Source organism: Dromaius novaehollandiae, chromosome 1 (genome assembly GCF_036370855.1).
Source record: "Dromaius novaehollandiae isolate bDroNov1 chromosome 1, bDroNov1.hap1, whole genome shotgun sequence".
Lineage (NCBI taxonomy): Eukaryota > Metazoa > Chordata > Aves > Casuariiformes > Dromaiidae > Dromaius > Dromaius novaehollandiae.
Window position 1 is genome coordinate 282,982 of NC_088098.1, and position 16,799 is coordinate 299,780.

The 16,799-nt window shown below is 42.6% G+C and overlaps 1 protein-coding gene across 3 annotated transcripts in view; it reads left to right on the forward strand.

The window, feature by feature from the left end:
• The window catches only part of GOLGB1 (golgin B1), a 49,089-nt gene that overhangs the window by 28,033 nt on the left and 4,257 nt on the right, over positions 1 to 16,799 (forward strand). For all 3 annotated transcript variants that reach the window (XM_064497894.1, XM_064497947.1, XM_064497849.1), the window contains 8 exons: positions 205 to 5,213; positions 7,145 to 9,095; positions 10,381 to 10,559; positions 11,804 to 11,969; positions 12,674 to 12,805; positions 15,262 to 15,420; positions 15,590 to 15,687; positions 16,363 to 16,497. In XM_064497894.1, coding sequence (XP_064353964.1) covers positions 205 to 5,213; positions 7,145 to 9,095; positions 10,381 to 10,559; positions 11,804 to 11,969; positions 12,674 to 12,805; positions 15,262 to 15,420; positions 15,590 to 15,687; positions 16,363 to 16,497 — 7,829 coding nt within the window. The remainder of the gene's footprint in view (positions 1 to 204; positions 5,214 to 7,144; positions 9,096 to 10,380; positions 10,560 to 11,803; positions 11,970 to 12,673; positions 12,806 to 15,261; positions 15,421 to 15,589; positions 15,688 to 16,362; positions 16,498 to 16,799) is intronic.

Consider the following 16,799-nt stretch of genomic DNA (forward strand, 5'->3'; position numbering starts at 1 on the left):
ACAACTTTAGAAACTGGAATGAACTGAAGTGACCTGGGGAGTTCTTCCTTTGTTAGTAAAGTTACTATCTATTGCAATAGGCAGCACAAGTAAAGGGTAACTTTATTAGACTACGAAATGTGGAAAACAGATACTTCAGGGACAGTGAAAAACGACCCTTTGACAGGATCTAAAGGAAAATTGAAACCTCTTATTTTGTTTTAGACAACAGATGGATTTGGAAGCAAGCAGTTTGCTGAGGAAAATGGTCCATCTGGAATTCTGGGTTATCTTGCTGCACAGAAACACAAAGAGCTGTCAGTTTTGCTTCTGGAACTGAATGAAGCCCAGGAAGAAATAGCATTTCTGAAAGGACAGCTCAAGGGCCCAGAAAGCCAAACTCCTGCAGTTCTCCAAAAAACAGAAGAAACTAACCAGCTGGAAGATGGATCCCAGACATTGTTCCTTGAGAGGGAGGAGCAAAAGGCTTCAGATATACAAAGTGAGTTGGGCAATAGCTCATTATTGACAGAAACAGAAATGCTGCAAATTGGTGTACTTCAGGAAAACAGGACCAGTCTTAAAGAAATTCCCCAGGGGAGCACTGTCCCCTCCAGACGGGAGATGGAGGTGATGCGAGAAGTCCTTGCAGCAGATCTAGAGCCTGGCAGCTCTCAATCTCCAGAGCTGATAAGGTTGCAAAACCAAATTATGGAACTGCAAATAATTCTGCAGAGATCAGAAGAATCCCATAAGAAAGATCTGGAAGAAAAAGTTGCAGAAATAAATAGGCTAAACTGCTTGGCAGAGGAATACAGAAAAAAGGTAGAGGATTCTGATGGTGCCTTTTGTGCTTTGGCTGAAGAAAGAGATCAGCTTCTGTTTCAGATGAAGGAGCTTTCTACCATAACAGAACTGAAAGATCAAGTGAAGCAACTGGAGGAAAATCTAGCTCTTTCAGAAAAGCAGAGGCTATCAGACAGTCAGAGCAGTCTTCTGAGAGAACAAATCCAGAGCCTTAAAAATGAATTTAAATCCAAAGAGATAAAAATTGAAGCTTTGCAAAAAGACTTGGATGAAGCACAACTTCAGCTTTCTGAGCAGGACACTCAACTAAAAGGGCTAAGAAGCCAGATTCAGAAGAAGGAATGTGAAGTACTTGGTCTGGAACAACTTCTGACGAAGAACACAGCTGAGATAGAGGAGCTTTCCCAAAGCTTAGCCTCAAAGGGACTCGAAGCAGCAAGCCTAGAACAGCTTGTTGCTGAACACAAGAGGTGTATTGAGAACCTGCAACAAACCTTGCTGGAGAAAGACCAACAAATGACAGAGATCAGTGTCAGCATGTCTGAGAAAATGGTCCTGCTGAATGAAGAGAAGTTTTGTCTAGGAAACGAGCTCAAGAGTCTTAAAGAGCAAATGAGTCTGTTAAAAGCCAAAGAGGAAAAAGACCAAAACATAGAAGAAGCAAAGGATGCGTATCTGAAATGTGGGGAATCTGAGCAGCAGTATGACATGCAGGTAGCATGTAAGGAGAGAGAGTTGTCAGGAAGTGAACTTGAACTTCTGAAAAAAGAAAATGAGCAAGTCAAGCGGAAGCTGCAAGCGGCACTTATCAACAGGAAGGAGCTTCTGAAGAAGGTTAGCAAATTGGAGAATGAATTAGTACAATTGAGAAGGGAGCCTGAATCGGAGACCTCAGTGGCTCAAGAACCTGAAGGGGAAGAAAATATAACAAGCAGGATAAGTGGAGAAGTGAATCCTGAAAGCCAGCCCAGGGAGGAGTATCTGATTCAACTGCTTTCTGAAAAGGAATCTGAGTTGCAGAGCATCCGGAGGGACTTGCTGGATAAAGAAACAAATGAAGCACAGTTACAGGCAGTGATTGAGGAAATGAGGCAAAGCTTGCAAGATAAGACAAACATTACTGATTCAATGAAAGCTGAAATCATGGAAAGTCAGACAGTTGCTGACAGACTAACTAAAACCAGTAAGAGCCTAAATGATTATGAAGAAAATGAAAAAACTAGTTTAGCAGCTACAAATCATGAAGAAAAACAGAAAACTGCTCTGAAAGAGAGAATTTCAACTCTTGAACAAGAAAAAGAACAACTTCAAAAAAAACTCCAGGAAGCCCTGGTATCTCGCAAAGACACTATAAAAAAGGCTCAAGAAAAAGATAGGCATCACAGAGAACAGCTTAAACAGCAGAAAGATGATTACAACATCCTACAAGAACAGTTTGATAAGCAAAGCAAAGAGAAGGAAAGCATCCAAGCTCAGCTCAGACAACTCCAAGAACAGAGAGGGTCAACAGAGAGTATCCCTTGTGGGAGTCAAGGTTGGCTGGATTCTTCATGCTCGGAAGCGGAAAATACTGCAAACAGCAAGCTTGTACAAGTTACAGATGTTTCTGAGGAAGAGTTAAAGTTTGAGAAATTGCAGACAAAGAAAGAAGAATTGGAATATAAGGTCAGCCATAGGGAAAATGAACTTGCTTGCAAATCAGAAGAGCACGTGGCACAGTTGCTTCTGGAGATAGAACAGCTGAAGAGAACCTGTGACCAAGCTGAAGCTAAGGCAGCAAGCCTTCAGATAGAATTGGAAGAAAGCCAAGCAGAAGTTTCTAGAAAAAGCAGTCTGGAAGACCTTATGCACCAAAAAGATGAAGAAGTTGAATTCCTTAAGTTGCAGCTAAGCGAGAAAAGTGAAGCTCTCATTACTGTTCAGGCACAGTTGCTGGAAAAAGAAGATTCTGTCAAGACACTGTGTAGTCAGTTGGAAGCTCAAGCTCGGGTACATGAGGAACAAAGCAAGCGACTGCAAACTGAACTGCTTGATATTCAGCAGAAACACGATGATGGTGCAGAAGAAACTAAACAAAAGAATCAAATGCAGAGGAAGTTGCAGGCTGCACTTATCTCTAGAAAAGAGGCAATGAAGGAGAGCAAATCTCTAAAAGAGGAACTGGCTAACGCTAAAGCAACTATCGAAGATCTTTCTGTCAAGCTGATGAACATGGAAAGCCAAATATGTGGCCATGCTAAAGAAACAGATAATTTAACAGAGAAGTTAGCAAGTCTCACAAAAGAGCGAGAAAAACTTATTTCAGAAGTTGAAAAGGCACTTACAGATAATCAAAATCTTGATGGATGTTGTAAAAACCTGAGGCTGACTCTAGAAGGAGTTGCTCAAGAGAAGGAGCACCTGGAGAAGGAGATGGAATTGTTGAAATGTTCTCAGGCTGCCGAGAGTTCCGAGTGGCATGAGAAACACATGGAACTTCAGAAAGAATATGAAACTCTGCTGCAGTCCTATGAGAATGTAAGTAATGAGGCTGAGCGGATTCAGCGTGTTTTGGAAACTGTTAGGCAGGAAAAGCAGGAAATTTTCATTAAGCTGAAAAGTGTTGAAGCAAAAAAAGAAGAAACAGATAAGCAGCTGCAGGAGGCTGGACAGGAGATAGACGGAATGAAGGAGAAAATGAGAAAATTTGCAAAATCAAAGCAACAAAAGATCCTGGAGCTAGAGGAAGAGAATGAGAAGCTCAGAGCAGAGATGCATTTTACAGATGGAGACCTACGCAGGACTGGAAATGTAGCTTTCTTGACAGATGCTAGCCTGAAAGAAGATTTGGAGAGTTCTAGAAGAGATTACCAGTCTCTTTCTACTCAGCTTGAGACAGTAATGGCAGAAAAGGAATCTCTTGCTCAAGAGATCAAAGACTTAAAGGATCACTTGCAGTTCACAGAATCTAAGCTGAAGGAAAGCAGAGAAATGGTAGACAAGTATGTTGCCCGAAAGACAGCAGAGGAAGAAAACAATCAGGCAATTGCCATGACATCAGCAGTGGAAGGGACTGAAAATCAGGTGGACTTAAGTGTTAGTCTGGAGTCCCATACTGCAGAGCTAGAGCAAAAAGCATTTGAAGGTAGCAGCCCATATGGAGATCTCGATACTTGCATACAACAGATAGCGCAGCTCACAGAGCAAATTGCAGAACTGGAAGAGAACAGGAGGGCTTCAGAGCAACAGCTCAGCAGCATTCACATGAGTGTTGAGACTTTAGCAGATGAGAAAAGGGCTTTAGAGGCCCAAATGGAAGTCAAAGTCCATGAACTGAATGCTCTCCAGGACACAGTAGCAAAGATGGAACAAACACTACAAAAAACCAAAGAGGAGCTCCTCAGAATGACAGAACAGAAGAATACCTTAGAGGCGGAGAAGGATGACTTGGAAGAAAGACTCATGAATCAGCTAGCAGAACTTAATGGAAGCATTGGAAACTATCAACAAGATGCAACAGACTTCCAGATCAAAAATGAGCAATTGAAACAGGAGCTCCAGAGTCTGCAGAGAATGATGCATGAACTGGAGGAGGAGAAATGTCAGATGGCAAAGGAGGAAAGTAAAGCTAGTTCAGAAAAGCAAAAGGAATTTATAGAAAAGCTAAAATGCACTTGGAAGGGAGACAACAGCACACATGTAAAGGAGCTTCAGGAACTGCTGAAACAGAAACAGCAGGAGATCAAGCAGCTGCAAAAGGACTGTATTAAAAGCCAGGAAAAGATCAGTAGTCTAGAAAGAACTGTTAAAGCTCTGGAATTTGTCCAAAGTGAGTCTCAGAAAGAGTTAGAAGCAGCCAAAGAGAATTTAGCTAAAGCAGTTGAAGACACCAAGAAAGCCCAAGCAGAGCTTGCTTTCTGCAAAGTAGTACTGGATGACACTCAGAGCGAGGCAGCAAGGGTTCTAGCAGAGAATGTCAAAATGAAAGAGGAGTTGCAGGCAAACAAAGAGAATATCAAAATTCAAATAAAGAAGAAGGATGAGGACTTTGAGAGAAGACTGGAACAGGAGAAAGACAAGCACTCAAAGGAAATTAAAAACCTGGAAGAAAAGCTGTCAACTTTGCAGAGGGAGAAAGACTATCTGGAAAAAACTGTTCGTGATGTTCAAGACTCCTTGCAGACAAAGGATCAAGAAGCCAAAAAATTGGAAGGCAGCCTAACCAAAACACTAGCCCAGCTTGCAGCCTTCACCAGGAGCATGTCTTCTCTTCAGGATGATAGGGATAGAGTGATAGATGAATCCAAAACATGGGAGAAGAAATTCACTGAGACTATTCAAAAGAAAGAAGAAGAAATACGTTCAAAAGAAGAGACTTGTGTTGTTCTAAAGGACCAGATGAAGCAGATGACCATACATGTCGAAGAACTTCAGATTCATATATCCAGGTAAAGGGAAGAAGGTGATGATGATTAAGCTGGTATTATTGTATGTCCTTTGGACAAGGCAGCAGCTAGTGGTGAGACGGGACAGAATCGCAGAATAGCTGAAGGTAGAAGAGACCTCTGGAGCTAATCTAGTCCAACGCCCCTGCTCAGGTAGGGTCCCCTAGAGCAGGTTGCCCAGAACTGTGTCCAGTCATATTTTGAATATCTCCAAGGATGGAGACTCCACATCCTCTCTGGGCAACCTGTTCCGGTGCTCTGTCACCCTCGTAGTGAAAAGAAGTGTTTTCTTACGTTCAGATGGAATTGCCTGTGTTTCGGTGTGTGCCCATTGCCTCTCATCTATCACTGGGCACTGCTGAAAAGAGCCTGGCTCCCTTGTCTCTGCGCTACCCTTTCAGATATTAACACACACAGATAAGGTCCCCTCCCGAGCCTTCTCCTCTCTGGGCTGAACAGGCCCAGTTCTCCCAGTCTCCCCTCACACGACAGATGCTCCAGTCCCTTCATCATCTCGGTGGCTCTTCGCTGGACTCCCTCCAGCAGCTCCATCTCTCCCTGGCTCTGCCGAGCCCAGCGCCGCACCCAGCACTGCTGATGCGGCCTCCCCAGGGCTGCGCAGAGGGGAAGGATCACCTCCCTCGACCTGCTGCCAACGCGCTGCCCGGCGCAGCCCCGAGCACCGTGGCCGCCTCGGCCACCAGGGCACGTTGCCGGCTCGCGGTCGGCTTCTCGTCCGCCGGGACTCCCAGGTCCTTCTCTGCAGAGCTGCTCCCCAGCCCGTGGCCCCAGCCTGTGCCGGTGCGTGCGGCTGTTCCTGCCCGGCTGCAGCACTCTGCGCTTCCCTGTGCTGAACTCCATGAGGTTCCTCTCTGCCCGTCCGTCTCTCCAGCCTGTCCGGGTCCCTCTGAAGGGCAGAGCAAGCATCTTCCCCCTTCCTTTCTCAATATATCAGAAAGAAAGAATTTTGAGTATGTAATAACCAAATGTGATTTGTGATTGGTAAAGCTAACATTTGTCTAACATGGAGTACAGAATCAGTCTTCCTAATAAAGCCATAAACATAAGACTCATCTCCTGCATCCCTTATGCTTGGGTAGAAAAGAGCTCTGGAGTTACGTTGTAGGGAATTACTGCTGAATGCACAAGGATACGGAGAGATTAACACTGTAACATATTTCTCCTTATTGTTAGCATACTCCCATTAAATCAGTTCTGTGTAACAGGCAGTAGCCAGCTGAATGCTACCTAGAGTCTTTTAGTCTGAAATTTAAAAAAGATTTGTTGGTATAGAGCTGTTACATGTAGAGATTAAACCTGGCAGGCCAAGAGAGCACTGAGATACAAAATTCTGATTTAATCCCAAATTAAACTTTGAGGGAAAGATGAAACTATGGAAATGTACCAAAATGTACATCTTAATTTCAAAAATTCAAAACCAAAGTGTTCTCACATGAATAAAATTGTTCTATAAAGCTTATGATCAAATGCCGCATCTTTGCAAACTGGAAAGTAAAATGAGCATCAAACATGTAAGAACAGTGACTTTACTGTTTTTTTTTTTTTATTAGTTAAGGTGGGTGAGAGAAAATATGTATTCAACATTCAACTTCTAACCTTCTCCAGTTTTTCAGTACTGACACTTAACATTTATAAAAAGATTTATCTTGCTAAACATCTTTTTTAAAATGTTGCTGTTCCCTGCCCTCCCTCTTGAGACAATAGCAGAGTTGGAACTTTAAAAGATGCTTTGAATTTTAAATTGAGGGGAACTAATCATGTGGATGCTCCTATTTTCCTCTTTTTTTGTTTTTTGCAAAACTAATTCTGTGGAGTTTTTTCTAAATTAATAGCATCAGTGAAAACTTACCAGTGTGGATTTGGATACTGAGCTACTTCATTGATTTGTCTGACTTTTTCTTTTCTGTTTTCAGGCTGGAACGCAACAAGCAAGACTGTGAGTCTGATTCCAAGAGGGAGATTCAGCATTATCAGAAGACATGTGAAATATTGCAGGAGGAAAAAAAAGAGCTTTTGACTCAGCTAGAAGGGTCTCAGAAACTGTACAAAGAGTCGCAGAATGAACAGCAGAAACTGGAGTCAGAAATCAGGACCCTGAGAGAGCAGCTTGCTGACTTACAGAATTCCTTCGCCAAATGTGATTTAGTCAGAGAAGAGCTGGAGAGTATGGTCAAGCAGCAAGAGAGTTGTATCCAAAATTTTAAATTCAGCTGTGAACAGCTTAAGACTGATCTGCAGGCTTCCAAGGACCTGACAAACAAGCTGCATGAAGAAATTAGTGCCAAGGATCAAAAGATCATTAGTTTGCTGTCTGCCAAGGAAGAAGCAGTTATGGCTGCCCTATCTGAATTACAGCAGCAACATTCTGAAGAGGTGAAAGAATTGGAGCAGAGGCTAAGCAAGGAAGAAGAAGATAAAAAAGCCTTGGAAAATGAGAAGAAAACATTCCTGGACAAGCTTGATCAAATCACTGAAAAGATGAAAAAAAGTAGAGAGGAATGTAAGCAGCAGAAGGCACAACTGGACTCCTTCACCAAGTCCATGTCATCTTTGCAAGATGATAGGGACCGTGTACTGAGAGACTACAAGCAACTTGAGGAACGTCATCTTGTTATAATCTTGGAGAAAGATCAGCTAATTCAAGAGGCTGCTTCTGAAAACAATAAGCTCAAGGAAGAAATTAGAAGTTTTCATAGTCAGATGGATGACCTCCACTCAGAGAATGCCAAGCTGGATGCAGAGTTGGTGCGCTATAGAGAAGACCTGAACCAAGTGATTTCAATAAAGGACTCTCAGCAGAAACAGCTTCTTAAAACACAGCTTCAGCGGATCCAAACTCTGGAAAAGGAGAAGGCAATTGTAGAAGCACAGCTGAAAGAGTCTGAGCATACTCAGGACAATCTCAGGAAGTGCATGGAAGTCTTGAAAGAGGATAAAGCCAGTATGTCTCAAAAGGTTGAGACTCTTACATCCTCTCTATCTCAGGTGCAGAGTGAGATGACAGCGTTATGTGAGGGGGGTCCTATCCTGGAGTGTCAAGCACAGCTGAAGGACCGAGAGGAAGAGGCACAAGAACTGAGTCATAAGCTTGCTCTCTCGCAGAAAAGGATAACAGAACTTGAGGGGGAACTAGCATGTGTTCAAAGGGATGCAACAAGAAGGGTGGAAGAGGCTGAGGACAGGCTTAGAAAGGAACTGAAGCACCTACATCATGATGCAGGGATAATGAGGAATGAAACAGAAACAGCAGAAGAGAGGGTAGCAGAACTGGCACGAGACCTAATGGAAATGGAACAGAAACTTCTTGCAGTCACAGAGGAAAATAAAGATCTCAGAGGCCAAATTCAGTCTTTTGGGAAGTCCATGAGCTCTCTTCAGGATAGCTGGGACCAGGCAAATGAAGAGCTTCAAGTTTTGAAACAGAAATACTCTGCAGACTTAGAGGAACACCAGAATCTAGTGCAGAATCTTCAGAAACAGGTGGTTCAGCTACAGGAGGAGCAAAACTCCACTGCCAGGGACCGAGATGCAGCAAGGTCTGAGCTGACAGAACTGCAGAAAGCTGCTGATGAAAGAGGTCTCTTGACCCAGGTTGAGAAACTTAATCAGAAGCTCAGAGCTAAAGACGATGAGCTTCTCCATTTGTCTTCGGAACTGGAAAGCTCTTCCAACCAAGTCAAATCTTTCTCTAAGGCTATGGTGAGCCTGCAGGATGAGAGAGACCGTCTGCTGAACGAACTGGACAAAACACGTAAAACTGAAGAAGTGAAGCAGCAAGCAGCGGGGAGCACTTTCACCAGTCCTTCAGAAGTACAGAGTCTTAAGAAGGCCCTGTCCTCCTTGCAGAATGACAGAGACAGATTAGTAAGTCCTTGTTCTCTCTCTCTCTGCTCTTATATAAAGCCCCAATGGAAAATTGGGGCGATTTCCTTGAGACCTCTATTGAATCTTCAGATTTCCTTAAAATTCAGTAGATCTAGATCTGGTATGTACAATGTGAAACGTAAATCATTGTCTTTTCTGACACATGAAAGCTTAACTGTGATTCTATTGTTAATTTTGCAAGATAGTTTTCTGTTGTAAGCTTAATTTTAAAATAGGGAATCATAGGAATAAGATGTGGGTTCCTTGTTAACCTGCTTAGTCCACATCTGTGGAAGCTCATATGTATTTGGTTTGTTTGCTCTAGTCTTTTAAAAATTTGAGACCATTCTCTTCCCCCGCCCCGATTGGTAAGGGAGGTACATGGCATTGCAGCTTTGTTTTGGCATCCTTGCTCGCGTATTTAGCGTGTCTGTGTGTGTATACTCTCTGGAACAATGTGGCTAAACAAATTTCAGAGCTTTAGTTGCTGGTCTGATGACAGTGACTTTTACCGTCATTTTCCATGGTTACTTGGTCTTAGTTTTCCCTTCATTCCCTTAATCCACAGCAGACTTTATGTACCATCTTAAACGCTTCCTTTTTGTCAGTTTAATATCTTTGAGATATTTGTGGATTTGCCTCTTCTGTTGCTATTTAGTTGAACTTAGATATCTGTGTAGCATTTCTAATGCTAAGATAGATCCTCAGTAGAGGACTCTCATGGTTCATTAAATACTCCCCTGTCCCCGGTCAGTCACATCATCTAGTCTTCTTCAATAAAACTGTGATGGCAGTGATGATATGGAATGGCAACTTTCTAATTCCAGTCTGTGAAGACAGTCAAAAGGATTTTTAGTTCCTCAATTCCCTGATTTATTTATTTATTTATTTATTTATTTTTAAACTTTTGACTCTTAGAACACTAAGTACCAACTTCAGGAGCTGTTCTTATTCAGCTCCTTCTCTCTTGCTTTATCACTCCCTCTGAATATGGAGACTAATATTCTAGTCCAGAGGCTTTTCTGTTAATGTACATCAAATCTTAATGGAATGTTTCAAACCCCCCTGCTCTCTCATTTGCAATAGCATTTTCAGAGTTTTTTTTAGCAGCTTTTAGTAGACTGCTGTAGTCACTGATGACAATTTCTAGATTCTCTGTCATCTGAATGTGACTTTTTTTTCTCCAGATGCCATAGTGAGAAATGCTTTTAAATGCTTATAAATAATAACCCTAGCTGCTTGCTCAGTGGTTGTCACGCGTTCTGATACGTCCCTTTAATTAAAGGTGAGAGAGCTTAAGAATCTACAGCAGCAATACATACAAGTTGGCGTGGAAACGGCTGAAAATTCTCGTTTAAAAGCTCAACTGCAGGAATATCAGCAAGAGGCAGATAAACAGCACCGTCTCCAAGAACAGCTGAAGCAAGAAAGTATTTTCTACCAGCAGGAGCTCCAGCAGCTTAGGTGAGAATTGCCTTTCCTCTTCACTGCCTCAAGAGATGCAAATATGCCTCTTTAAAAATTATTTTTTTCTTTCTTTCTTTCTTTTAAATAATGCAGAGTGCCATTGTGCATAGGCGACCAAGTATTGAATACCCTTACCTGTGTCTGCTGTCACTAAATTATCTGCCCTGTTCAGGAGTGGGTGTGCATTTTCCTTGTTTGTCCTTTTGCCTCAGGCTTTGGGTAAAGATTTACAAAATGACACATTGGAGGAAAATGGCTATGTGAAACAGGTCAATTGCCTTTTAATTTTTGTTTCCTTCCTCCAGTGGTGGCCAATGTCCTCTCTATCAGAGGAAAATTAGGCAGGTTCTTGTATTGGAGCTTATTTATACAATTATGGACCTCTCCACTCCAAGCTGATGATTGAGAGAACACCTTTGATTATCTGACTGATATCACTGTATAGACAACACTCGTGTCATGAGACTCTAATACGTTGTTTTACTTGCTTTGTCTTCCATAAAAACAGTCTGTAATTTTAGTTTAGTAAATTGTTATGCTCTGCTGGACTAAAATTAGCCAAAATGCTACACTCTGTTCTAAAAGTGGGAAAAATTCCTCTGAGATTACTTCAGAGATCCACCTAAGTATGACAGAACCTGGAGAGAGAGGGGTTTTTCTTTTGTGGAAATGACATGTGGTTTATCTTTGGACAAAGATGTAAACACTTGTAATGCTCTTCCCCTCCAGTCCCCCGCAAATCTGACCCCAAAACTAAATAGATATTGTAAGGTTTTAAGTAGCTTACAAGTTTTATTTATCTCCCGATAAAAGAAAAGGAGACTTATTTCTTGGACATCTACAGTGCAAGTGAAGTGAAGGACTCATATTCGTACTGGGATCAATGCTATGGCTTTGGTGTGTATGACTGAGACGGTGCTAAACTTACGGTGAAAAGTTGCATTGTCAATGATGTTCTAGCCAAAACTGTGTGTACAGCAAGAACGTAAAATGGTTCAGGACTACCAAACGTAAGCAGTGAACAATCTGCAGTGTTGAGCCAAATAAAAAATACTTCCTTAAACTTGCTCTTAAGCTACCTGTAGTTAAGAAGTTTTATTACCATAAAGCCCACTTAGCTGGTGCAGGGTAATAATGGGAAATAGTGAGCATCTTCCTTGGTTCATTCTGAGCTGGATGCCTGTGTATCATAAGTGTTACTTGTAATTTCCTGGTAATTTGCTTTGCATGATGCTTTGCAGACAAGAGAAGACTACCTGGGAAAAGCAGAACAGCAGCATAAAGGAGCAGTACCTGATGGTCATAGCAGACAAAGACCAGCAGCTGAGCCATTTACAAAGGACCATGCAAGAAATGAGGCTGCCCCTCAGCAGGTCTCAAATTGTAGAGGAGCAGTACCAGAAGAAGGTGAGTGGAAACAGAGCAGCTTCTGCATAGCATGGAAATCTTAGGCTTGAAATTCAGCCAAAATAGTGTGTTACCTGTCTTCAGGCAGGTCAAACATCTCACAGACTGCAGTATCAGATTTTGTTGCATGGTTTTCAGGGGGTAGACCAACAAAGCAACTTGGATGATCGAAAACCTGTGGAGGACCCTGGCATACCCTTAATACCCTCTTCCCTTAGTTCATAGCTCCCAACTTTGAGAGAGATTAAAAGAGACTGGGCTTGCCAGGCATTTTAGTTCCATCCAACCAGTGTGGACCTTCTCAGGTCTTTCCATCTGGCTGTTTTAGAACTGCCTCTTGCACTGTTTTTGAATCTAAAATCTTCTCTTCTGTTTTAGTTCTCCTTAAAAATTAGAATGTGACGTTAAAAGCCTCTTGCTGAGGGTTTCTATTGCTGTTTGTACTGTGCTGTTTTTTCAGGTATTGTACAGGTTTTGAGAAGGACCAGTGCTATGTGCAAGTTGAGCGATCTTTCCTAATTGGGCTTTTCAGCTGCCTTTTGGGATATTTGTTTTACTCCATGTTTGATGTTTTGTTTGGGCAGGTCAAGTTCCAGGCCTAGGAATAATGCAGGGCTTTGAGCCTGGAATACTAAAGAAAGGAGGGCTAATGTTGAAGTGGATTGTCATATGTGATATATTTTTGATTGTTCTTACTCTGGTAGGTTTCTCCAGAAGTTCTGAGAGGAGACTTCTCAAGCCTAGAAGCAGAGACAAAACTTCTTCAGGCCCAGCTAAATGACACCCTGAAAGAACTGCACCAAAAAGAGCTGAGGATTCAGCAGTTAAACAGCAAGGTAAAGACTCTATCTTTTGCTTTCATGTGGAGTCTGGCCTGAGCAACATGGGGAAGAGGACAGGCTTGAAGAGGGCTCAGGGAGCAGGATCAGATCTTTCTGTTCTCGTGGGCATTTCATGAAACATCACAGAACTGGAAATATGGGTTAGAAAAGACCTCTGAGGATCATCTAGAATGACCTGCTTGAAGCAGCACTGTCACCAACACCAGATCAGGTCAGCCATCACTCTGTCTAGCTGAGTGGTGAAAGGCTGCAATAACAGATTCTAAAACCTCTCTGGACCCCTGACCAATGCTGCTCTGCACTCCTAATGAAAAGGCTTTTTAGAGTGTCCAACCTGACTCTTCTAAGCCACAGTCAGTTATATTGTCTACCACTACCAAAGAGAGTTTGGCTTTGTCTGCTTTGTAACTCCCTTTCAGGTAACTGTAGGCTGCTGTAGGATTGCCTTTTAGCTTCCTCTTTGCCGGACTAAACAAGCCCAGCTCTCTCAGCCATGTGCTGTAATCCCTTGACCATCTTGGTAGCCCTTTCCTGGACTCTTTTCTATTTCTCTTTGTCTCTTTTGAGCTGGGGAGCCTGAAACTGGTCACAGTATTCCAGTTACAGTCTTACTGGTACCAGGTAGAGGGGATAATAACTCTTTTCAGTCTGCTCTCTTACTCCTCCTAACGTAGCGCAGTGTACAATTTGCCTTATTTACTCTTGGTTTGTATTCAGCTGGGCTGCCTCTGTAATTTCCAGGTTCTTTTCAGGAGAGCTGCTACTTGGGCAGTCTCTTTCCCTCTTGTACTGATGTGTGGGTTCTTTCTCAGGTGCAGCACTTCACACTTCCCCTCGCTGAATTTAAGGTTTCTGTTGGCCCAGTCCTCAAGTTTCTCAAGTCCATCAAAACTGAAGACCCTAGGGGTACTCAGCTCATTGCTGGCTGTCAACCCACCTTTAAGTCCAGTGGTCCAGCCAATTTGAAGCCTATGCAACAGTCCGTTTGTCCAGTTCCTAGTTCCTCGGTCTCCTGATGTGAATGCCTTGAGAGATGATGTTAAAAGCCCTGCCAAAGCAAAATATATTACATTCAGTTCTCTCTCCTTTTTCATATAGTCAGCCATTTGGTTGTAGGACAAAATAAGCTTGGTCAAGCATGGTCTGCCCTTGATAAATCAGTGTTGACTATTCTCAATTACCTTTCGAGGAGCATTCATTGAAATTAATCTTGTTAACCTTGGTATAATAATTAGCATTCTAAAGATATTTTATTCAAGTGCTATTTAGGAAATTCCAGTATTATTGTTGCCTTCTAGACTTGCAACCCTGTTCCTTGTTTGTATGGGTTATGGTTCACTGTGATGAAGCAAGGCATTGTATCTCCCAGCTTCTGTGGCAAATTTCAGATAACCTCTTTCATGGCATCGTTCTGCCTCATTCAACTTATTCCTTAGCTGTGAAAGAAGTGTGATTTCCAGACTTGTTAAAATTTGATACATGAAAATATTTCTGGTCTTTAGACTTCTTTTGAGAGCTTTACTTGACAAAATTTTGCTGTTTGTGGACTACGGAATTGTTTTTTCTTTTCTTAACACTACCTAATCCCTGGTTGGATTACATAGATCACAGTCAGCAGGATCAGTACCAGTGGTGTATGAAACAACAGCTTTTTGCCATTGTATTCTAGTGCCGTTTCTCTAAAATGACCATCCTGACTGACGGTAGTGGAGTTCTGATGATGTCTGTCCAACTTCTCATGTCATAGAAAAGTCTGTTTTTTAGCTCTCCTAATCCTGTTGTCTGATCCTGCTATCAACAGTTTCACTTCTCCCTTGCTAAATGCCATGGCCCAGACAAATTCCCTCCTTCTGCTGGCATTTTTATTGGCAGCAGGGAGACCAGAGAGAGAGATTATATGAAGAAAATTGTTTCAAGGTTCAGTTTCTGTTAGTTGACAGGACTTTATTCTGTACTCTTGCCTTCTAGACTCCTGAAGGAAGTCCCTTCAGAAGGCACAGTTATGATCTTTAGTGCTCTCTGCTGTCTTTAAAGAGCTGCTCTATTTCAGTGCAGAATCACAAGCAGTCCGATTCCTACAGAGAAACACAAGGCTGAAAATTTAGCAAGCTTCTCGAAGAGATTTGCAGTCAAGGAGACAACAAGAATATAAAATCATAATTTATTAATGATGTTTTTGGAAGGCTCAGGTCAATCTCAACACTTGAAACCTTGTTTTGGAAGCATGTGCCATGCCATATGCCATGTTGACATTTCAGGGCCCCTATTCTGAAATCATAGCCACGAGCCACTGTTGGAAGCTATCACTGATGTTTGGACCTTAGAGATGAACAGTGCGGCAGTTTCTATGTTCTCAGTACAATCCTTACCCTCAGTTGCACAGAAAACTGCTTTGCTTTCAGAAGAATGTCTGAGGAGTTCTTTACTCAGCAGTTTTGTTCTCTTCTCAGCTGTCTCAGGTCTTTGAGGAGAAAAATGCCCTTTCCCTCCAGCTGCGAGGTAGCAGTCGGAACATCAGTGAGAGCCATCAGCACTACAATGAGGTTCTGAACCGCTGCTTGGTGCTTGAGAGGCAGCTTCAGGAGCTACAGCCTCCAGACAAGGGCATGGTAAGGGTCTTCCTCTGGGTGCAAGCGAGAGAAAAGCTTACTGCAGACGGCCCCACTAACTGTGCAGCATTGTAGCTAGCTTCTACCCTGTTCATTCAGTACCTTCTGCCACACATTCATGGTTGTGTGGGGTTTTTTTTGTTTTTTTTTTTGTTTTTTTTTTGTGTAGGAATTGTTTGCAACAGATGCTGCTCCAGGAGCACCCCAAGAAAAGAATGAGCCTCAGAGGGAGGGTTACACACCAGAACTACAGGAGTTGCAGCTGAGGTAAAGAAAGTGTGAGAATAGGGGTGGGAGGTATTAGTCCTGATGGAGGGCCTCAGGCTGAGGTGCTGGGAAAAGCCTGGTTCTGCTTTTGGAGCTCTGAGGAACTCAGTTCCACAGTAGGATCTCATGGAAGTCGAGGAACCATCAGATGTGCTTGATGGCTATAATTAGTTAACATCTTTGCACAGAGCTTCAAACAGTAAAGAAACAACATGCAGGAGCAGTTATGGTTGACTGTCACCAGCCAGACTAGTATCTTTGGTTTAGTGGGCTGGGTCCCCAGTAATTACTGAAGTATGTTGATGGTCCTGGTCTCGAGGCTCTCGGTGCCCTAAGCCTAGGGTGTATCTGGAATTGAGACTTAGCAGGCAGTTCCTTGTACCCTTTGGAAATAGTTTTCTGAAAGGGGGCATGGGTAACAGAGGCAAGGAGCTGCTTCCTGATGTGACACAGAAGCTTCAAGAGACTCATCTCCTCACTTTGGTTTTTTGAATAATTTAAATGTTTAAAGGAAATTTAAATTTAAAGAAATTTTGAAGTTTAAAGAAAATAACTGTCTTCTGTGTGAGGTAGAAGGAAATTGGAACCTGTTCACCTACTATATTAGTGAATGTAACAGAAACAATACTCCAGGAATGAGCCCTTTTTAGCATATACTTGTTTACTTTTTGGTAGGTTGTCTGAGACTGAACGTTTGCATAGCAGCACAAAGCAGGATCTGAGGTATTTAGAAGAGCAGCTGGAGGAAGAACGGGACCGGCGTCTTGCTGTGGAGGAGGCGCTCTCAGCAGCACAGGATCAGATCAGGAGGTGAGGGAACTAGGGCAAACAGGCAGTGTTACAATAAAAGCATGACGATCCTAGCTGTCTGTTCATCTCTGCACTTCATGCATCCTTATGCCCAATGCCACTTTGGGTGTAGAAACAGCTGTGCCATGTCTATCTTTAATCTCGCAGACAATGACAGAATGAGGTAATTGAACAGAAACTCAAGTGAGATAAATTCTGACTAGGAATAAGTTGCCAACTTTCTCAGTGAGGAAAGTTAACTACTGGAAAGTATGGTTTGGAGCCTGGGAATTGGATGAAGGGAAGGGAGGAGTTCTCAGATG